This window comes from Cystoisospora suis, assembly GCF_002600585.1.
Source record: "Cystoisospora suis strain Wien I chromosome Unknown contig_1249, whole genome shotgun sequence".
NCBI classification, from domain to species: domain Eukaryota; phylum Apicomplexa; class Conoidasida; order Eucoccidiorida; family Sarcocystidae; genus Cystoisospora; species Cystoisospora suis.
This window is the reverse complement of record NW_027154050.1, coordinates 422-22,626: the sequence shown is the minus strand read 5'-3', so window position 1 is coordinate 22,626 and position 22,205 is coordinate 422. Positions and strand designations below refer to the sequence as shown.

At 52.5% G+C, this 22,205-nt stretch overlaps 3 protein-coding genes across 3 annotated transcripts; 2 read left to right on the top strand and 1 right to left on the bottom strand.

The window, feature by feature from the left end:
- Positions 1–323: 323 nt before the first annotated feature.
- Positions 324–5,973, top strand: CSUI_002969 (uncharacterized protein). Its single transcript, XM_068063167.1, has one exon. The coding sequence runs from the start codon at positions 1,577–1,579 to the stop codon at positions 1,997–1,999; it is 423 nt and encodes a 140-aa protein (XP_067924858.1). The 5' UTR covers positions 324–1,576; the 3' UTR covers positions 2,000–5,973.
- Positions 5,710–11,880, top strand: CSUI_002968 (uncharacterized protein). Its single transcript, XM_068063166.1, has 6 exons — positions 5,710–7,601; positions 8,138–8,481; positions 9,071–9,243; positions 9,928–9,989; positions 10,985–11,024; positions 11,237–11,880. The coding sequence occupies exons 1-6, from the start codon at positions 7,568–7,570 to the stop codon at positions 11,286–11,288; spliced, it is 705 nt and encodes a 234-aa protein (XP_067924857.1). The 5' UTR covers positions 5,710–7,567; the 3' UTR covers positions 11,289–11,880.
- Positions 11,881–13,118: 1,238 nt separating this feature from the next.
- CSUI_002967 (uncharacterized protein) lies at positions 13,119–18,787 on the bottom strand. Its single transcript, XM_068063165.1, has 4 exons — positions 16,597–18,787; positions 15,812–16,044; positions 15,018–15,316; positions 13,119–14,304 (listed from the first exon to the last, which is right to left on the bottom strand). The coding sequence occupies exons 1-4, from the start codon at positions 17,615–17,617 to the stop codon at positions 14,202–14,204; spliced, it is 1,656 nt and encodes a 551-aa protein (XP_067924856.1). The 5' UTR covers positions 17,618–18,787; the 3' UTR covers positions 13,119–14,201.
- Positions 18,788–22,205: the final 3,418 nt, after the last annotated feature.

The window sequence follows — 22,205 nt, the reverse complement described above, 5'->3', positions numbered from 1 at the left end:
CCACAACCTCACCGTTCACTCCTCCTATTGCAAACATTCCCTTTACATCGGGACTTTTCCAACGCATTCTCTGCTCGCCAAGTGTGCTAGCAAAACTTCAGCATAATCACGCAACAGCTGTATCAACACGACGCCGTTGAAGTCTCTGTAGCTCTCCCACTTTCCCTACAAGGAGAGAACCACGTCACACGCGGTACGGGCAATACCTGCCCGCATGCAGGACGTCCGATGGTACCTCTATACTGGATAGCGTGCTAGATTGACTCTTTGGCCACGATGCCATGAGAAGGCCCGTCTTATCACCGAGAACATATCTGCGTGACCGACCTATGTGGCAGCTGTACCACATGTACGACATCCGAGGTGTCTGTGGAGATATGTGCAGAGAGGAGAAGATCGCAGAAGCTCGTCAGAGGCAAACAAAATGGTTTAGCAAAACAAATTCGAGCAAAGCGAAATGCGTAGCACGACGGAAGCAAACAGATCCAGGACACACCGGCAGAGTATCCTACATACCTCTACGGGGGTGACTCACCAAACTACGGTACCCCCCTCTAGCGCGGTGCGAGTCGCGTCTCTTGACAGACAAGAAGTCATGCAAGGACCATCTGAAAAGAGGGAGCAGAGTCTTCTAGATTCAACTTCACTGTATGAAGTGGTATAAACTTCCACGAGGCCTAGCAGCTTCGTTCGACAGGCACATATCAAGAGCTTCTTAAACCTGGGAAACTCAAATCTGCGACGTAGCCTCCCCTTCCCCTTAGCCATTCTATCCAAGGGCTTTCGTCTTCGCTAGTGACTTCTCTTACGCCATCCTCTTCTTGTTCTTGTTGTCCCATCATTTCTTCTTCTCGGAGTTGCTCTCTTCCCCTTCGTGTTTCTCCTACTCCTGTCCTTCTTAGTGTGTTGAAGCCACATCCACAAGAAGGCGAGGAGCAGGGGATGCTACCATTATGATGATGGGATCTTGCTGCATGTTCGCGTTCGCCTTCTTGTTCTCCAGCTACGTCTCTCCCTTGCTGTTGCTTGGGGAAAGACACTTCTTTCGAGAAACTCCGGGAGGAAGATAAAGAAGGTAGAAGCATGACGACTCGACAGCATCTTTCTCGGCAAAGGCGGATCAGTTTAGAAGACTCAATACCACATAGACGAACTTCTCCGGAACAAGAACAAGACGACGACGCTTTCTCGCTGTATGCTGTGGATTCTCCCTCCCGGCATACTGCAGGGCGCCAATCCTTCTTTCCTCTCTTTCTCTTAGGAGAAGGAGAAGACGACACACTTCTCCAGTCTTTCCTTTGAGCTCCATCCATATCTCCGGTCTCCCACGTGACCCAAGGTGACTTCGGCTCTAATGGCGGAAGGGGACCGATATCTTGACGACGGCCATGAACAGGAGATACTTCAACAGATGTCTGTGTTTCTTCTCTGTTTCCTTCAATGGGCACACAAGAATCTTCTCTCAAGTTGGTTTCATGAGTGGCTGCTGCGGCAGGAGGCGAGTCTAACATGTGCTGAGGGTCTTGTTCGTTGTTATCTATCCACTCGTCCTTGCGCCTCCTCCTCTCATTAACACATGCACGCTGTATCTCATGATGGTTGCCGGGTTCCTCTCCATGCGGATACGACCGTTCCTTACTTCCCTCCTTTTCATTTGTCTGGTCCTTTTGTTTTTCTTTCTCTTTCACCCAGCATGGTCCTTCACCATGTCTTCTTCTGTCGTGTCCTACACCATGATCGTCGCTATCATCCTCTTCGATTGAAGCTCGCTCTCTCGGAGATGTCTCTAATGATCTTCCTCTCTTCCCTCCTGGCTTCCCGCAGTCACTCACGTCCTGCTCCCCCCCTCCGTCTGCCTGACGCTTCTCATCACAGTGCTGGAACTCCCCAGACGACTGTTGTTCTTTCTTCGATTTCATTGTTTCTTCGGAGGAAGGAAAAAAAGCAGAGAACGGGCAACAAGCCACACAGCATGCAGTTGGGAAAAACTCAAAGATGAATACTAACGGAGGAAACGAAATGCTGGGACGTGGGCAGTCTTCCCCCAACAAGGAATCCTGTGAGGCACTAGAGCGAATCCCAGACCCAGATGAAGTGACGGACGACCCGTTTGACGAAGTATACATGGAAGTTGAAAACAGGGCAGGAGAAGGCGGCGTAAACCTGTATGTTGTAGCTGTAACAAGTAAGGATAGAAAGAAAGCCCATGTAGATGGCGAGACAGAACAGAGTCGAGAATAGAAGAGGGACAGTGCGAACGGGGATGCAAGCAAGGGAAGAGAGCACCATGCCCCAGAAACGGACCGAGAAGGAGACAAGGCACGGCAGGAAATCGCGGGGAGAGGTGTCTCAAAGAAGCTTTCCATTCTATACCAGCGTTGTGACGCATGGTGTGTGGAAGATGAAGAAGGAGGAGGAGGAGCCAAAGCGCAAGAGGGAGACAGAAAGAAGAAGCATGAAGGCGGAGACGTGGACGTCAAAAGGGGTATAGTACAGATGAGAGTTAAGAGGGGAGACAATCCGCCATTGCTGCTCTTACTATTGCTACTACCCGACGAACCGGTACTTGGCGAAGAATCTGCTGACCTGAAGAGAGGCACGTACTTAATCTTCAACCGATCAAGTCGCCTCAAGTCAGAAGACCCTAGTTGCCTATGTCGAAGAGACAAAGGTGACCGGCGTCTCGACTTAAGATCTTTCCCTGGGGGTCTTCTCCGTCGTGAATGAACTGATGTTAGACAGCCGTGTGTGCGGCGTTTTGAGGTATGCATCGGCTTCCTCCTTACAGTCACTGATTTTGTTTCTCCATTACGTGGTTCATCTTGTCGTTTCTCAATCTGCCTGGGTGATTCCTTCAGCAACGACTCCCTCCTCGTGAGAGCCCTGCCTCTTGACGATGAGGATGATGACGGAGATGGACTGCAAGTCGACAGCGATCTCCTCCCCTCTTTTGGCAATGACAGAGAAAAGACGCGCTTTGGGTCTCTCTTCTCTTTATCATGAGGCAGTGCAGAAAAGGGCGAAGGGCCAGTAGGCGGTGACGATGATGAGGCGGAGCTAAGAGGCGAGTTCTGAGGGGCCGGGGACACCGGAAAGGGATGTTCAAGAGTAGAAGAGACAGGTGAGAGTCTTCGGACTTGCAATCGTCTTGTAGAGATTTCATGAGGACGGCGAGGACGAGCGATGCTTATGTGTGAAGAGATCGCAGGCTCGTAAGGCGGATGATCAATTAGCTGAGTTTGGCTACATATCAGTACAGCCTCTCGTTCAGACATCTCTGGCGTGTCCTCCGCTTTTCCATGTCTTGAGAGCCGTCTCATAGATTTCTTACGCATGTCTCCTTCACTCTCTGTGCCGTCTGTTTCGCCTCTCAATCCCCGCTCACCTTCATCGTCTTCCCCCCCCGAGTAGACTGCTCCCTCCCTGCCTTCATGCGGCCTGCCACAGTTTCCTCGTCTCGTTTTGCGAGTCCTTTCAGCCGTCTTATTACCTCTGAGAAGTTCCAAAGCCATTCGAAAAAGGAGGGTTGTCGCACATTCCAAAGGAAAAAAGGGCTGGCACCGCATGCACAAAGGCAATAAGATGACTGTGGTATAAGGTTCCCCCGACGCTCCACACTGGAGACGAATCTCAGGTATCTCTTCACCTTGGTCTAGTTCTTCATCATCCGAGGAATCCGCCACGGCATCATAGGGACTGTTTCTCTTTCCTCCTTGTATTTTCTCCTCTTTATGCTCGCTGTTTGGTGTACTGTGAGGGAGACTCTTTCCACTCTCCTTTCCTCGTCGATTGCCAGTCTTTTTGCCTATATCATCGTGATCTTCATACGGGACAGATGAATCGACGTCATCAGCACTGTCTTTATCTCGTTGTTCGTTACTCGTTTTACACTCCACATTGAGATCTTCTTGAGACTGGCTCGCTGACTGGGTCTCAACCTTCTCATGACTTCTTGAGCGGTGACTCCTACCCACCCCCGGGGTGTATGTACAGCACCTCGACGGAGACTTTCCCCCCTCTGAGCAGCTCCCGGGGCTGTCGTCGATCTCCAGTGAATCTCTTCCCTCCCCAGCTGAGGCGGAAAGAGACGAGAAGGTCCATAATTCTTCAGCATGGAAACACGGATAGACATATAATGACTGTTCAGACAACATTGCTTCTCTCCCTCCCTCCCTTTCTCTGTTCTGTTGATTCATTCACACCTTCACTCCGCCACCTCAGATGGGTCTAAGTGAAGTGCCTTACATCTCTTTGAAGAATACCCCATGTTCAGCTTAATCTTCCCTCCTCTCTTACCTATTTACTACAGCTATGTATCTCTTTCCGGGTATACGGTGAGACACTAAACGCCAACTTCACCTTGAGTGAAACGGTGTACATACACCTGATCTCTCAGGACAAATGGAAAGTGAGCCCCCGTGAATACGCTTCCTACCCTGCTCTTCTTCTTGTTCAAGAGGTACAGACAAAACATTTAGAGCTTTCAGCGAGAGATCAATCACTATGCAACCCTCACTCGGAGTACTCCCGCAGATCATTATAGGGGAAGGTGTCATTGAGAGAAAGAAGCAGTTCAGGTTTCGTAGTTCGCCACTCTTCTTGAAAAGATAGTCCTCGCGGTCTTACAGAAGTCCTAGCGATGAATCAGGCCTCCAATCTAGGTTGTTCTTATCTCATAGAAGCCGAAGACAGACACTTGACCATAGATGAAAGAAAACGGGGGGAAACGGACGATAGGCGTCTACGTGAAATAGAGACCGCCACGAAGTAGAAATCTCTACTCTGGGGCTGAAGAAGGAGAAAAACTTCCATTCGTTGGATCACCACCCTGACAGTCATGGCACTCTTCAACGAGCTCTCTCAGGAATGACTGCGCTAGTGGAAACTCAACTTCCGGGTCGAAACCTTTCCCCTCTGTCTTCTCATGTCTTACTCTATGAGGCTGAAGCTTCATCTGTTGTGGAGGTTTTCTGCTTTGCTTGTCGTTAAACGATGAAGAGGAAAGTCGATTCTTTTCTTCATCATGCAGTGGAGAAACGAGGGAAAATTCGAAGGCCTCGTGAGTCTCTCGGCCGCCCTTTTCTTGGGACGAGACACCTGTTATAGAGGCACGTCCATCACCCCTCTCAGTCCCCCCCGGGAGAGACTGGCGATAGGCCCCTTGTGTTTGTCGAGAGGAAGAACGCATCAGCAAAGATCGCGGATGATGAACATGAACCAGTGAAAACGGGGAAGAACACTAGTACTCCTCTTACGAGAAAGAACATCTCGGTGTCTACGGAGCCATCGACCTAGCCCTCCGAATATGATACGTATACACACAGTTGGACACTCCACGGAGACGCTCACGAGTCATGTCGGACCACTCCATATTCCGAGAGGAGAGAGATACCATGACCCTCTGCCTTCAAGAGCATTAGGCAAAGATGACACCTCTATAGGTGAATGAAGCCGGAGAAGATGAAGAGCACCAAGCAGCACAAACCGTTGGGGCTGTGAAGGGGGGAGTCTTCTGTAAGCATGGAAACCAGGAGCACGATCGCGACGAACCTGAAGTCGCTAACGGAAGTTCAAGTTTTTTTTTGAGCGCCGACTGTCGGGAGACGAGACAGATTGAGATGCACGACGAGCCGATCCACTGGCGTTACTACGGTTATCAAACAGAGAAGCACCCCATGTCAGAAGGTACAGAGGAGTCTCAACAGTCGAGATAGACAAACCGCACTGGCTCACTGTCCCTGTTAACTTCCGAAGGACGGCACTCCGGAAATCTGAGAAAATACACATTTCTCCAGGCCAAACGGTACTCAACACTCCGCAGAAAACGCTCTACCCATGTAGACGTAAGAGCAGTGAGCAGTGAGAAGATGAATGTGTTTTACGACAGCTAGAAGGGAGATACGGGATTTTCTTGCCGGACGGCATGCGGGGCTCGATTGTGTACGACAGAAGGAAGCCTTGAGAAAAACTTTTGCCACCGAGGAAGAAAACAGAGGTCGTCGTTTGTAGCTTTTAATTCAAGTTTGTCACGACAGGCGAGATGCCTTTGTCTTCTTGCTAATGTATGAATGCCTGTTGCATGTGTCATTTCACGTTACATCTACTTGTAGTCGGCTTGAAATCGACGACGCCCGGCGCTTCGATACCCCTCTTTCTTGCTTTTTCTCCCTTGCCTCTAAGCTATAATTGTGCGCTCTTTCGTACCACCCAAGCCTTTCGTTTATCTTTACTCTAGAGCTACGTTTGGCCATAGTGGCGGGGGTGGATCGCTGCTTCACGACGCAGCTGCCGGTCTGGTGCTGTTATCTGTGTTTTTGAAGGGGGAGAAAGAGATTCACAGCAAGGCATAGAGAGGCGTGAGAATACCACAGAAAGGAGAATACTCCGACTCCGGAGAATACGTTAGACAAGACACAGGCAAGGAATGTGAGATGCCTCTGGAAATCACGGCCAAGAACTGAATGGAGAAAAGGCAGCTCATCAGGACGTCCAGCTACATGGTGAACTAAGAAGAAGGGAGGGGGGTGTGTGAGAGATTTGACGCTATGAAATATCTTCAAATTGGCTAAAATAGTCAATCGGAGACGGAGGGAACAACGAAAGACATTTTCGTTCTTGTTCACCCGCTTCCACAGCTAGACCGGTCTTGCTAGAAACAAAGCAGAAGCACACGCGCAATTCGAAGGGAGGATGAGGGGGATAAACGGACCCAGGTTTTCTATTATAGAGCGATTTTGGAAAAAGAAGGAAGGCTCTCATTTCTCATGAACACAGAAAGCGAAAAACAGAAGTGACCTCTCAGCCAGACAAAGAACGACGTGGACGACGACCGCGTGGAGGCGAGGGCTTAGGACTCCTAGGGGAGTTTGGACCTCCCGCACGGGACACAGGTGAACTCCAAAGGAGAAAGACAAGATGTGAAGGCTATCTTTCAAGAAGAAAGATGAGATGCTTTCTCCCACCTCTTTTCTACTCTACAACCTTGTGCCAGAATGAGCAGACGGTTGTTTCTATGGTGTCTGGAAAGTTTTTGAAGAGGAACTTTATTCCTTCTGTCTCTTCGTCTCCTCCTTTTTCCACCAAGTAAATTTCGATATGAACAACAGCAAGGTTTGTTTGTTTGAATAGAGACCAGAGAAGTCACCGCACAAAGCTGCCTGGTCTTGCGTTTCTGCCTGCCCTACAACCCTTCTTGAGTAAGAAGAAAAGGAAGGAAGCTAGGAGGCAGGGAACCTCTGCTACACACCACAGTCTTAGGAATTGCTGTGCGCGCTAAGAGGCCCAGAAGAAGAAAGTGAGAAAAGAAGCGACTTGAAAAAGGTTGCCAGAGGAGTCGCGACAGCCGTGAGAAGAAACTCATCAGTTTCTTTCCTGCTCACTCAGGAAGATAGAGAGGAAGAATAAGAAGTCCGATCGCTGTCATCCAAGACAGGAAGAAGGCGGTGGACAAGGACGTGAGGGTGAGGAGAAGAGAAAGGAAGAGTTGAGTAGCGCCGGGGAGGAAGAAAAAGCTTTTCAGTCAAGGCCGAGCAAGTCTTGTTCTCTCTAAGAGTAGGGAAAAGAAAAGATGGCGGGGAACGACAACTTCTACACAACACTTGGTAAGTTTTTCGGAAAGCAAAACGTACACGTCTGATCTCTATTGTCGTTGCTTCCTCTCTTCTCTCCTTCAGTGTTCTTGGGCTCCCGCCGTCTCACCTATCTAGAGATTCATAGTGTTCATGGAAAGAGGTTTTATAGAGTGCTCGTATGGATACAGTTCTGTAGCGGTCGTGTGTGTATAGATAGCTGGATCCTCTAACTAAAAGCGCAGAGGAAGGATATCGACAAGCGGAGCCCATATCGAAGGTGTTCAACCAATTGACGGGCGGCCTTTCTCTGTAGCGACAGCGGCAAAGACGCCACTTACTCCCTCTGAGAGGAAGTCCGGGACAATATCAGTCGTGTTGATTTTCGTTTCTCTCTCGAGTCTCTCTGCTCGAGGGAGGCGTTCCACGGAGAGATAGCTGTTTTCTTCAACCAGGGGGGACAGGGTCCCCGTTGTATCCAGAAAAGACAGAGGCCTTCCTTACTCTCCCTCTTATCTCTTGCCCGCTTTGTACGCGCGCATGCCCGCGATCCCATGCTCCCTTTGCAGGCATACCCCGGACTGCGTCTTCGGCGTCGATACGTAGTGCATATATCCGTTTGGCAAAGGAATGCCATCCTGATCGGAACTCGAGTAGTTCAAGTACAGAGAGATTCAAGAAAGTGCAGGAGGCCTACGCTGTTCTACGTGATTCGGAAAAGAGAGCTGCGTACGACGCGACTCTACCGCCGCCTCTCCCAGGGGCAGCACGTGGGTATCAGGGCGGATCTAAGGCCTACCATGGATTTCGAGGGGCAGAATGGCGGGGGGATGAAAGAGAATTCGACAGACAGTTCATGGAGCAGGTTGAAAGGATTCGAAGGGAGAAAGAACAGGCGTGGAATGATATGGAGGTAAGCGGTCGAGTCCCTTATCTTCAGTCCGAGGACCTTTCAGAGAGACTCCGGGAACTTCTACCGCACATGGGACAGGCGCAGGGGATCAAGTTATGTATACGCTTAGTCTATATATGTTTCGCCTGTCCTGGTCGACAGTGGGGTGATGAATGTTGTACGTCCTCCCAAATTTTTTCTTTATAGTTATTTGGACATTAGGTTTCTCGAGATAAAAGAAGACCTTGTCCTTGCGCCACACGTCTCCCTCCGCCTAACTGTCGGCAATCTATACGGTCTACAGCCACCCCACTCGATCGGGAAGGAAGGGATGACGGCTTGTTGTAATGGTCAGCTTCTTCAGTGCATGGCGGCAACGTGATTCTTTTCGCGTGGAAGGGTTTGTATGTTCGCATGGACACGTGAAGTCTGTCGTTGACGGCTATAGTCAAAGAATGTCAAGGGAAGGGGGGGAGGAGTCACAAGTTGCCTAGGTTGTTTGTACATTCCTTACAGAGGAGTCGTGTAGAAGCCGGCCGTTAGGTGTCTGAGTGAGTATTGGAATGACTCGAGAACGTGTCGGGTTGCCTTCTCTTCTGTCGTCCCGTAGAAACAGCGGGCCCGGATGTCGGGGCCGTCCTCCGGTCCCTTTCGAGGCTTTCAGTCACCTTCTCCTGGATTCTCAAATCGTGGCTTCTCTCCTCTCTCTCATGCCCTTCTACGGACCCTGCCGCTGCTTTTCTTACCATGTCTTCTTTTGTACGGGGTGTACAAGCAAGCTAGGTGAGCTGCTTGCATCTTTTGTCGGTGCTCCCCGAGGGGCAAGCCTTACAATAGACAATGTTGACTTCTTTCTTTGTCATGATGGCTATTCTTCATCCCAGGCTTTTCAGTATCTGCAACAGTCGTATATCCTCATTGGGACTGAAGGCAAAGCTTCCAGGTGGATCTATGAGCCGTGCCATCTGTCCTCTTTCCTGTCACTCCCGGTTCTGCGACCCACTGCACTAGCTCGAGCAGGGCACCGGCCGATGTTCACCGGGAGCACACTCCCAGTCCTGTGTACGGGAGTAGTCGCCTCCGAGAGTTCCTTGTTTTCTTTCTTGTGCACAGGAATACGTAGTGACAGGCATTAAGTGGGTGGTTATCACTCGTCGATCGTCTTTATTCCCTGCTGGTTTTGAGAAAGATATTAGGGGTCAGCCATGAGGCCGGTTTGTTTTTTCTAGCTTCAGATAAGACTTCATTGAACGTGAGGACTCCAGAGCATTAGAGTGCACTGTCGTTGTGGTGTCTCCATGAAGCAAAGCCCCTTTGATGGTGATAGCGATAGCGTTTTCTGCGAGTGAACCTTTTCTCGTACCTGTACATACCTCTTGTGTCGTGGGAATCATCGCCAATATGTATAGGCGTACCACTTGCTGAGAGGGTTTCTTCTCACGTCCCTCTGTTCTTCTTTCTGTGTAGAGTTCGTCGAGAAGTGTCTGGACTTAGAGGCTCGCCCAGTGCCGTTCTTTACGATGACCTTGGTAAGCCAGCCAGCGACTTTTTGTTAGCAGTTCAAATTTCCATGTGATACCGCAATTCAGGGAACATACTAGCAGACAGTGAGTACGCATGTTTGCATGCCCATAGAGTCCTAGATGCCTTGAGTTGTCTTGGCCGCTGAGCCAGGCGTCTAATAAGCGATGACTGTGTTGGCTGTTAACTGCGTGGGTCCGTGTTGAGAGAGAGACTCTAGCATCATGCCTAGAAGTGGTCGCGTGGTCCTATGCTTCCGACGCCGAGGTTTCTTCTCGCACAGGGGCCAGGCTGTTGTCGTGGGCATCACTCCCCTTAATGCTGCTGCTCACCGGCCTCATAAGAAGCCCGGAGCGCCTCACTCATTGTTCGATATACACAGAGCCGATCACAGGAACCTGGTTCGTGGGCATAAGTGCCCCTCGCACCTCCTCCATGTTCTATTGAGATCTTCTGTCCAGGTTCCTATAAGACAACATCTCTGTCACTCTCCTTCGTATGTATATATACACGTGCTTCTGGCTTCTGCATTGGTCTAACTGATTGAGTGTAAAGGCAGTCGTTCCGTCGTGCCTGGAGCTGGCGATTTTGTCAGCCAGCTGGAGGAGCTCAGGTGGCGCGGAAGAGAGTCGGAGACGGGGAAAGGAATGACGTAGAGGGCCCGGGAGAGCAGGACAGGACGTCTGGAACTGGCCGGACTAGTGCCTAGTGTTCTGAAGAGTAGCAGGGCCGCTTCCGTACAGGCTATTCTTGTTCATGGGGTAATCGTGATTGTTGCCCACTCTTTAGCACACTCATAGGGGCATTTGTGTTCATCTGTATGTTTCACATACTGTCTTTGTATACGTGTATCATACGACAGAAATACCAGTCACTTCAGGAGTTAGAATGCGTGCAGGTCGTGCGCTACTCTTACTCGAAGAAGAAGCGTACGTGCTTGCTACTCAGCTCATGAGCAATATCACTCTTCCTTACCCTCCTACCGTTTCTCTTTTCGTCGCAGGTCGGGCTTTCATGGTAGACTCAAAAGGACGGCACTACAGGTAAGACTCGCCCTTCCCATGCATCGAGGGCTCATTCGTGTTAGAGTTGAAGGTCGATCGGAGACATGAAAGCGGAAGCGTGTTTGATGTTTTTCGAGAATCCCCCCGCGTAAATTAGTCTGCGCGCACGTGGAAGCGAAGTGTGTGTTAGGAGGGTGAGAGTGTTTCTCCGCCACACGAGGAGTTTCCCCTGTCTGCCTCTGTTTCCACAGGGTTATGGAGTTCGACGTTCGAGACGTCCGCAACAGTAGAAGAACTTTCTAAAGGAGACGGAGAAGTCTTCTTCTCTGAGACATCCCTTTGTCCTCTCCCGCGGCGCGTCACCCAGTTTCGTGGCGTACCCTTGTCCGTTTTTTCCTCTTAGCTTCTGTCGTCGTTTCTCGCTGCCGTGTGTGCTTCTGTCTATTTCTGAATGATTGCCTACGGAGTAACAGTTGCGGGGGTACACGGCCGGCTGACTCAAAACTGTTTTCTCGACCCGCGGATAAAGTACCTCAAGTGAGGAAGCGTCGGGTCTACACATAGTTTCTGCGTCCGCAGGAAACGGCTGTTGTGCCCGTTTTCTCCTCTTTGAGTCTTTTTGAAGACTTACAAGTATCTCCTTCTTGGGCAACGGTCACAAACTTCCTCTTTCCTTTTATTAGTGCCGCTTCACATGGTGAGGACGGCAACTGGGTTCCACCAGTCTTTGCCGGTTCGTACAGAGCCGTGAGTGTTCACGTCCCGATCTGTGTCTCTGCTGCCGGGGTACGCCTGTTGCAGGAGGCATGCCAGTTGTCCTCTCAGCCCCGTAGCGCTCTCCTTGTGGCAACCTTTGTGCTTCCAAGACGGCGGAATAGCCCATCTTTTCAAACAGCTAATGCTCTGTGGAAACTTCCTGCCGAGAGTGAACTGCGAGCGGCAGTTTGAGCGTACCCAATCCCCTCTCGTAGACTCGTAAGGCGCAGGTTCCACCTCATTCAAAAAGCACAGGCTAAGCTGTTTGGAAAGACATGATACGGTCGAAACGGGTAACCTCTATGCGCACGCGCGGGGATCCGTCCGTACTGACTTGCGTTTCGCAAGAATACTCGGACGCACCTGTGTCCGGAGTGAGCCCGCATGCGAGAGCGCACATATACTCACGCGCTTCTTGGATGGTACCTGCACCGGAACTGAGAGAGCGCTGAGCCGCCCGCCCCTGGGTGTGTGCGTGTGGTCAGGTTGTCTGATGGGTCGTGGCGGTCTTTAAGTCTGTCGAGGAAACTGCCTTCGTGTTTGAAGGCCAAGCTCTCTGATCGCCCATGGGGTCGCCACTGGTCCGGGTGCGACTCGGCCAGGAAGATGGAACTGTCGCTTGTACTACAGACAGATAACCCATGCATCTCCAACTCTGCGTGAAACGCAGCAGAGCTTCCGAGCAGGAGAAAGGTTGGAGCGGCGTAGAGCGTGACTTCATGGGGCTGCGCCTTCATTTCATGTTCGGTGGTATTTCCTTTTGATGGATCTTACTACCTTGTCTGTGCGCCGTCCAGTCTTGGAGGTCAGTGAGAAGCAACCAGCCTGTAACAACTGGCTGAGCAGTGGAAGTGCTGTGAGAAACCGCATGCTCATGGGGGGATTCCGTCCATGCCAATTCGCTACTGCACCAGATTCTTTCACCCCGGAGAAGTACCACCGTTCCGCGTAGAAAGGGGTAGACACACACTGCCTTGCGGCACCAGTATCGGATCCATGCACGACAGGCGATCCGGCAAGAACTACGTGAAACTAAGATCCACACCGTAGACAGAAATCAGGCATGCTCTTCAAGCGTTTGCCGTCTGGGCTACATGTAGACTCCAGTCAGTGGCAGCAGCTTCTAACTGCCTGGCCGTGCTCACGCGCGACTAGCATTCTCCGAAACATAGCCACTCACGTCTTCGAATTCACAGAGTGATACCAGTGTTACGTCATAAGCGCCTACGCTGGCATCGAAGTTTCTCTGGTAAGGTTTTTAGGATGCAGAAAGCCGGCTGAACCTATTTCCACGCAACAGAGCCAAGTAGGACCGTGAGGCATATATGTATTGTACGCCGGAGAGGACTGCCCCTCCTGACTCAGAGCGTCGGGCGGCTCAGACTGAACTCCAAGGGAAAACAAAGGACATCGTTCTCTTCCGGTCTGTCTTTCATCTTTCGGTCGACAGCAAATAAAAAAGGATAATCAGACTCGGAAAAGTAGAATTCACTCACGCTAACCGTGTTTAGACTGGCTGATGGTAAGAAGCAAACTGTGCACGTACAGCCGAAGGCTCAAAAAGAAAAGGCGATCTAGCGAAACGACCGCTACCAAAAATGCCAAAAATATGAAGACTTCATTCACGCGCGGGCCGTGGCTTCCTTGGGGACCGGGTGAAAAACGACAAACCACGTCGTCGTCAAACTCAACAGCACCACATTGTTCCGTAAAAGCGTCGATGCTAGCGTCAATATTGTACGAGATGAATCTGCAAGAGTATCCGACAAGATACGAGGAAGAATAACCTGGAGTAATAGTGATCTTCGGGCAGGACTGCCTCACAGACAGGCACACTGCGTCGCACTAATGAAACGAGGCACCAACGCCAAACAGTGATTTCCCTACAACCAGCTCAGCTGACTGACGGCACCGCCATGCAGCAGAGTCAGAAAGGGGGGAGACTCCCCTCGGGAATCCACCCTCTGAAACAGAAACTTGACCGGTGTGTCACCCCATCCTGGATGAACCCCTAGAATGCGCACACTCCAGCTGAGGAGGATAAACTTGATACAAAGACGACAATGAAGCAAGCTAAGTCTCTGGCTAAAAGGAGCGGCCGAAATGAGAAAGACAGCACAGAGATCCCGACTACGCTTTCGAAATTCAAGAGACGCGTTCGTATGAGAAATGATGTACAAGCACGCGACAAGCGACGGGTTCCTACCAAGGGGACTAGTCTGTCGTCCCATACCGAGCTTCTACTGTTCTTATACCAAGTGATACGACAAGGAAAGTCTGTACAGAATCTCTCCGGAGATATACAGAAAAGAAACTGATTCGCCGGGCCGGGAGCTTCCCCAATCTAAGGGTAGCCAAAGAATGCCTAGGTGCTCCGTAAAACTTAAACGGTGCTGCCTTGGTCACGTAGAGGTCGCCTGTGTTCGAAGTCTCCTCGTCACCTCCGCCTGTGCTGCGAGATCAGCGGGGATGTGCTGCGCTCCCCGCCAGGAACCGTACAGCTGCGTCCGCGTATGCTTGCAGGGGAGGAGAAAGACAGTCGAAATCACGAGGCTGGAGTTTCCTGCACCAAACCGAGGCACGCTCAGACAACGAGGCACCCGGTGGTGAGCGGTCAAAGGGGTTGGCAGGTCCGCAGTGTGCACGATCCCCCGGCAGGAATGTACAACGCGGTCGTTCCCGCCTTTCGCCTCCCAGGAACTCGCGAAGAGGAGAAACTGGCAACCGTGTATGCATCCCAGTCTCGGAGCTGAGCAGTCAGCAGCAGCGTGTCAGCCTGACAAGCTAGTCGAGTTGCAGCTGGTTGATTTCTGTCGGCCCGTTTGACGGCCCCCCCCCGCAGTTCGCTTCAGACAAGTATCAGTAGAATCAGTACAACTGCCGCTACGCAAATTCATCCTTGTCGATCGCATAGACTTAGTCTGGCGATGGAAAAGAGGGCGCGACAATACTGTGCCTTCTCAGCGAGCCATGCTGCTGATGCACACCAGCAAGACCTGGGAGAGAGTACGGACACGTGCAGCGTATCACCTTTCCGGCTGTAGCCAGGCACTATGCTCACAGAAGCACCACGCGCACATAGCGTTGCACACAGGCGCTGGGGCCAGGAGATGCTCTGGCGAGCTAGCAAAAAACTCCAACGGCCCTCCCCACCACGTCACAGCACGGAAAAACATCGTGTTGCCATCCGTCTGCCTAAGTCCGGCAAGAATCTTACCGGCGGCGGCAATGGCTATAGGGCGACACAGAAAGAGAGCCGGTCCAGGCTGTCCTCACCTCAGTATCTGAGCACTCCTCATAAACTGATGCAGAGCACAAGCGGCAACCATCTTGACTGCCAGGACTTGAACTCGGCCTCTGTTTGCTAACGGCTGCTCTATGGTGTGACTCGGTGCGCTTTCTTGTGGCGGCGAGGCGGATGCCGCTGCTTCTGTGTCCGTGTGTTGGCTCTCAGGATCCAAACCAGGGCTCGCACCCGCCGACGCATGGTCGCTTTGGTCTGGTATCATCCGCTCAGCAGCTGTTGCAGTGATCAAAGCTTGCTTGTGGGCGTGCGAGAAGAGCCAGTACTCCGCCTGCGTAACAGGGTGAAGTGAAAGAGAGCTTCAAAAACCACATCAACCGGAAGTGAGAGATACAAGGTCCCATCCAACTGCTGATCGAAATCAGCAACTGTCAAGAACGAGCGAGCTCCGAAATACACGCGAAAGCACAAAACATACAGGGAATGCAGGACAAGATTTGCTGCGCTTGTAAGACCTTGAACCTAAGGAGTCTCCACCAAAAACGGCCGAGGAGAGGGGGGGGCAGAAACACCTCCAAGCCCTGCAGACACCAAATGAGCTTACACTTCACAAGTGCACTTTAACCTGCGTCACCACGGATCCACAGTCGGGCGCAGGTATAGGACGGATACACCGTAAACATGCCGAGCTGAGCCTGTGTTTTGTTTGCAGCTTCTTCTGAGCTGGAGGCCTCGCAGCGTTCAAAGGTCCATTTCAGATCAGCCAAGTGGATACAAACGGGTAAACTCTAGGTCAAATGACAGGGTTCTTCTCACTCGCTCTCACCTGCAGTTGCAGAAAATCCGCCCAGTTCCTCACACCGAGAGTATTGACCATCTGCTTGACGAGTGTGTACGTCGCAGCTTCTTCCTCATCGCGCTCTTCAGCTGCAAGACTCGGAGAACTTCCCACACCCCCAGCTTCAGAATCACAGCTGGTGGGGCCGTCCCTGATCCGAGGACGGTTCCGCAGAAGTAAAGGCAGGTGGTCGTCACTAACTCCTTCGGAACACATGTAATCTGCACGCGGGACAGCAAAGAAATAGACGCGAAAAAGCCGTCTTTTCAGGCAAAAGAAACACATACGAACAAGGCACTTTCTGTGGAGCTAGAGTGACGACACAAGAGGGCGGGGAAGGTCAGCGACAGCATTGGTGATGGCCGGTATTGGACCCTTGGTTACTTGAGACACCTTTCCGGGAGTGCTGAAGCAGGAGAGCGCTGAAATGGAAAGTAGAGAAATGGTGCTGAATAGCAGAAGTTTGAGCGGGAAACAGAGAGACTGTCCCCACTAATCCTCTGCTCAGCTAAAGCAAAACGAAAAAGAAACACAAAGCCAATCTTCTCCCCTTGGAAACTTACCAACTTATCGTAGAGGAGTTAGGTGGGCGATACGGTTTGCTTCACAGCTGAGTGAACAGTCAATAGCCAGTCATATACGACCCGGAAACTCAAGCAAAGACATCCTGTCTACTTGAGCTGACGTGAGGTGGCTGCGTGCCAATACTGGCGTACACCCAAGTATTCATGAAAGCCGCGGCAGAGAATCACCGACAGCAACTTCGGACACACCTTCATACGGGTCGCCAAGGAGGGAAGGACTCCCGTCATCTGAGTCAAACAAACCTTCCTCAAAATCGAGAAGAAACGAATCCCTATCCGGATCCCGTCTTTGAAGGTTGTCGTCTGATGCGAAAATGCCGAGGCGGTCAAAAAGATCATTACTGTGTAGACCATCTCCCCAACTGTCCGTAAAGAAGTCTTCATCCTCTTCTTCATGCCAACAGCGTCCTCCATCGGCAGCAGCACTTTTCGACTTCACCGGGCAAGACGGACTAGGTCGCGGCCGGCGCCTTATCCTCTCTCTTCTTCTCTTGCCACTCTCCTTCGTCAACTCCACGTCTATACTCCCGCTTTGGTCTCTTTCCCCTGCTGGGTCTTCTCTATGTCTGTTCCGTTGAAAATCAAGGTTGGAGAGTTTACAGAGAGACCCACGCGCTGGCTCAGTAGGCAGTAAGGCCGTTGCGGACTTCTGACCCCTCCACGTAGATGCCGCCCCCATCCGACTAGATCTTCGCCTAGCCTTCCGCCCAAGTGGTCCTCGTCGTGAGGGAGAGAGTACGCTCCCCGCTTTCCAACTGTTATTTGAAGCGCTTGAAGTGCATTCCAAACGGGGGACGCGCATGCCGTCTTTCCTGTGGGGACTGTGTAGATATTTCCCCCGCCCTTCTTTAGCTTTCGCGTAAGTCTGTGCAGGGGATTGTTCTTCGTCATCCGTGCTCTCCCAGTCATTCGAGTCAGCGCAGTTGCCGGAGAAGTGAAGCGCACGCGGGGGAAACACACGCGGACTCAGAAAATCGTCGATTGTTACAGCTGTCTCCAGGGAGCTCTTCGGTTGAGAAGCAGATGCTGGAAAAGAGTGACATTCAGCACCGGACTTTTCGGACTTCAGTTTCGCCTCCGGATTTGCGCAAGGAGACTTGAGAAGGCGACTTGATGAGATACCACACGAAGCAGGCCCAACACCGTGGGCACTCATCACCACCTTTGTCGCCATTGTCGGGGCCGTCAATGCTGAATCGTATTGTTGCATTTCACCTTAACCTCACGCGGAAAAGAACTATATCTGACAGGCAAGCAATATCTGCGACGTGGACTGTGCCGAAACTTTGGTGGGATAGTTTGACACGGTATCCAAGGTCTGGCCGTTAGCCTGTATCCCCCGCCGTCATATACGCTCGCTTCGTGGGATAAACTTCGCTTGAGTTCCCAGTGTTCCTCTGTAGAGTTGGAAAGCACTGTCGTGAAACAAGGCAGTCGTCCTCGCAGCCAGCTCAGGTCACCAGTTTCCCGGCTTTCTCCCAGTGCCCCCAAGACAGGGCCTTCCGCAAGTACCAGATGTCTCGAGAGCACAAACCAGAATACACAAAGACGGCCCTTCACTTAGCCGCTGAAAGGCTCCACTTGTTCGTCATGCGTAGGGAGCTCGGCCTGTCGAAGCACGCCAGCAATCCTTCCGAGACAGCCGACGAGACACAGCCAGCTGGTGGGCGTAGCGGAGGAGGCGGACACGTATACGGCCGGCCTGGCAAAAATGGCACAAGCAACGGCACTTTCCAGAAGAGAATTCTGCGGCTCGCTCCCCCGGATCCGCGTAAGATAGCTGATGGGCTGCGCGCCCAACAGCGATCAATCCACGAGCAATGGGGGAGAGGCGGGACACGGCAGACCGGGAGCTGCGAAGGAAGAACCCGGAAGAAACCCGTGTACCAGAATACGGTGAACGCAGGCTAACCGGTGCGTCTAACCTGCTGGCGTAGTCGGCTGAAGCGCACTACACAGATACCTGGACAGACACGTAAATCAGTCGGGCGAGGAGGTATATGGGGGGCATGTCCGGACGTCACTTTTCAACTGTATGAGCCTTCGCCGTAGTTTACACAGATGATGGATTGGAAACCTTGAATAAGAGAGCCCGGTTTATTGTGCCGTGCGACTGTAAAACAATCGGGCAGGGCGTTCGCAACCGTTTCGAGGGTCCCTACACTCACGCTGTTCACTCCCGCCTGTGATCCTAATAGCGCGCCAAACATACCAGGGACACGAGCCCCACGAACAGCAACGGACCACGGAGAAACTGTGGTGATTTCCACTCGGCTTTCGGTGCTGGCTGAATCGAGTGTGCCGCCGCGCATGCAGTCCACTGGAGTTGCCGCGTTTTCGAAGGACTGTCCACAGTAGCCGAAGGAGAGAGCACCATGCAGCAGCCCGACCTGGTGTTCCCCGGGTCATTTCTTTGTGTGCTGCGTATGAAAGCTCACGTGAACCACGCTCCGGTCGTACCACAGACTGGGTCGTGCCGGTCCTCTTTCCAGGGTGGCGACTCCCACCAAACAACAGTGAACCGCTGGTGTTGCGGAAGGCCGAATGTTCAGAACACGTCACCGCGGCGCTACGAAGTCAAGCTTCAGTTGGTCGCTGCTGAACGTCCCGGCTGTACTGTAGCTGCTGCTAGAGCCGCAGTCCTGTTTCACGGTCCACATATGCGCGGAATTGCTACAGACCTACAGGACCCTAGCAAGTAACAGCTACTAGTGAGTGCGCCTTGTCTGCGGTGTCTGTCCCAGCGCTCAGGGCTAGGCGGGTTGCCTTGGGCATCGCCGGAAACATGACGTCACTCGGTCGTCCCGCTTAACGATGCACGGCACATGGTCGCTCCTACCTAAAGGCCAGCTTGGGCGGTACACTCATACATCCGCGAGGCTCAGGCGAGCTGCTGCAACCGCATCTGTGAGCCGAAAGTGACTTGGGGCCGCCGGTCAGGTTCCGCTGTCGTTGTTGCCATTGTCCCCGTTGCCCCTGATCGTCATGAAGGCGTATCTTCGCATGCCCGAGTCTCCCAAGGCACCCAATAAGGTCAGATCGGGCCTGGCTTATCTGGATATCTTTGACCGGGTAGTGTCACAATGGTTGGATTCGCTGCAAAGCCGGCCCGAGTACACTATCTGATGTGCCGGCCCGAGGGAGTCGGGATACCCTGACCATACACGGGGGCACCTTCAGAAATTAGACCCAGAATTCATAGAAGCACGCCAATTCTTAGCGGGAATTAACGGCGCACGCCTGCCCGTGGGGGCTCACGCAAGCCAATATGGCCCCGATAGAAGTAGACGGCGGCGTGTGCTTTAAGAGCAGGGATCCGCAGTAAGGCGGCAAGAGGCCGCTTGCCTTCTTACCGCAGGTGGTTCGGACAGCTGCTGTGCAGAGGTTGCTCTTAGGACAGGGAGCCGGACACTTTGCTCGAAAGAAGACCATAGCAAAGGGTGCGAGCACGCTACATTTGGTAAACTGTGGCTCGCCATGTGTTAAAAGTGTTGCGCACGTGCTGCCAATGCTGGCAGCAGGCCAGGGACGGGGCCAGGAATATTCCTGATCTGGCGCTCCCGAAGGGCTGGCCTGGCGAAGTGATCGCCATGGATCTCTTCGGGCAGCTCGCGATCTTCCGGAGAGGCTTCGCGCTGATCTTGGTGGTAATCGACGATTTTAGTCGCTGGGTTGAGTTAACTGCGTTGAGAAAAGAGGAAGCGGTCGATGTGGCTGACATTTTATGGCAGAAGTGGATTCCCCAACACGGAGTTCCACGGGTGCTTTTGTCAGACAACGGCCCGCAGTTCGTTGGGGAGGTTGTACAGCGCCTCTGCAGATCCTTAGAAGCGCGCAAGATATTCACGACGCCTTACCAGCCGAAAGGCAATTCGGTGGTGGAAAGCTTCATGCGTACTCTGAAGAAGGCGCTGGGCGCCCTGGTTGACGAGGACGGGAGGGATTGGGACAGGCACCTGCAGGCGGTGGCCCTAGCCCAGAAGTCAACTCCGCACAGCGCCACCAGCTTAGTCTCCCTTCTTCCTGGAACACGGCCGGGAAGCGGTGCTCTCGGTTCAAAGGTATTTGGACGAGCCGAGGCTCGATCCAGTGTCTGTAGCTTGGCTAGAGAGATTGTGGCGAGCTAGAGTTCACGTGTACGAAGCACACGTGAAGGAAGAACAGAGGCAGCGAGAGCTATGCGGCACCGCAAGAAGGAGCTGCGTGCCCTGGTTGACGAGGACGGAAGCGATTGGGATAGGCACCTGCAGTCGGTGGTGGTTCTTACCACCGGGAGCCATTGTGGCAGTGCGGCTGAGTCCCGCGGACACAGGACAGTCCCGGGCGAAGCTTGCTCCCAGGTGGGCCGGGTCGTGGGTTGTGACAGAGAGACTTGGTAACGACAAGACCTACAGAGTGCGGGACGCCTACACGAGGGCAGAAAAACAGGTCACTAGAGATCAGCTAAAGTTACCAGATCTGCCTGAGGAACCGACCTCTCCGTGGCCGTTCCCGCGGATGAGGCCTGCCGGCCGCTCGTTTGGCCCCGACAAGGAGACTGGCCGTGCGGCGGCAGCTGAGGTGAGCCCTAGTAGCGGCTCGGGGACGGATCGTGAACTGTCGCCCCCCGCGCAACTTCCGCCTAGAAAGGGCAGCACGGCGTCGGCAGGGGACCAGGTAGTTAGTACTCCTGGTATAGTGACCGGAAATTCTCCCGCAAATGATCGCGGTACACCTGAAGACACCCAGGTGCAAGCACAAGACGAGCCCCGACAAGGGTCTGATACCGGTGCGCCATATGGCTTTCGGTGAACGGCCAGCCGCCGTTCGCAAGCGGTGGAAGAGGCCCGTCGGGGCTCGTCTTGTGCTCGCCCCTAGGTGTCCTCAGGTGTACCGCAGGTTTGTCGGAACCTGCACGACGAGGACGTCGTTNNCGCCAGTAGCGACCGCGCACCCCCTTACTACGTAGCCGATACTTTAGGACGCTACGGTGCGCGGCACTGTTTAGAGAACAACGACGGACACACACAACTATTGTCCGCTAAGTTAGAGACGTGTGACGCCTGCGGTTGTAGCAACCGCGGGAAGGTGCTGGGCCTGCTGAGCAGGCAGAGTGTTGCGACACGCCGGCCGCGCGGAGTGCCGCGTAACAGCCGGCAAGAGACGCCGCGCGGAAGCGGAGCGAGATAAGAGCGGAAGAGTTCAGTCAGTTCTTTCAGTTAACTGCTATTATGCGTCAGAGGTGAAAGGCTGTTCTTGTAGTGTTAGAACTACAGAGTTGTGATAAAGCTAGACGCGACGGGCCACTGCCGAAACTGTCACAATGGCCCAGGCGGGAAACAGGGCAGAGCCAAGGCGAAGGCTATTACCGTAGGTCCTACGCCAATTACAAAGAAAGAAACTAGGAAGTATTTCCTGGGGAATAATCCAAAAGAACGAGGAAAACACTTAGCCTCACAAGGGCGCTGTACCTTGTCCCGCCTACGTGCTCTATTACGTAGGTCCGTAGGGTTCGGTTATTTTGTACGAACCTCTACTCAAAACTGGGGGCGGGTACTCTACAACAAAACGTTTGAACTTGAATAAAGTTGTAAAAAGGACTTAACCACCCGGGGAAAGTCCCGGCGTAGCCATACAGTCTGAGGTCGTACTAGCGACCTACCAAAAATGAGCATCGATCACCATAATTAGTTCCAGGGAGATTTTCCGCAGTTTTTAATCACTAGTATTATACACACGTACCATCACCAGTTTCACTCGTAGACTTCCCTCGAAAAATAGAAAAATCAGAGGTCACTTCTTTCACATCCTCACTCCAC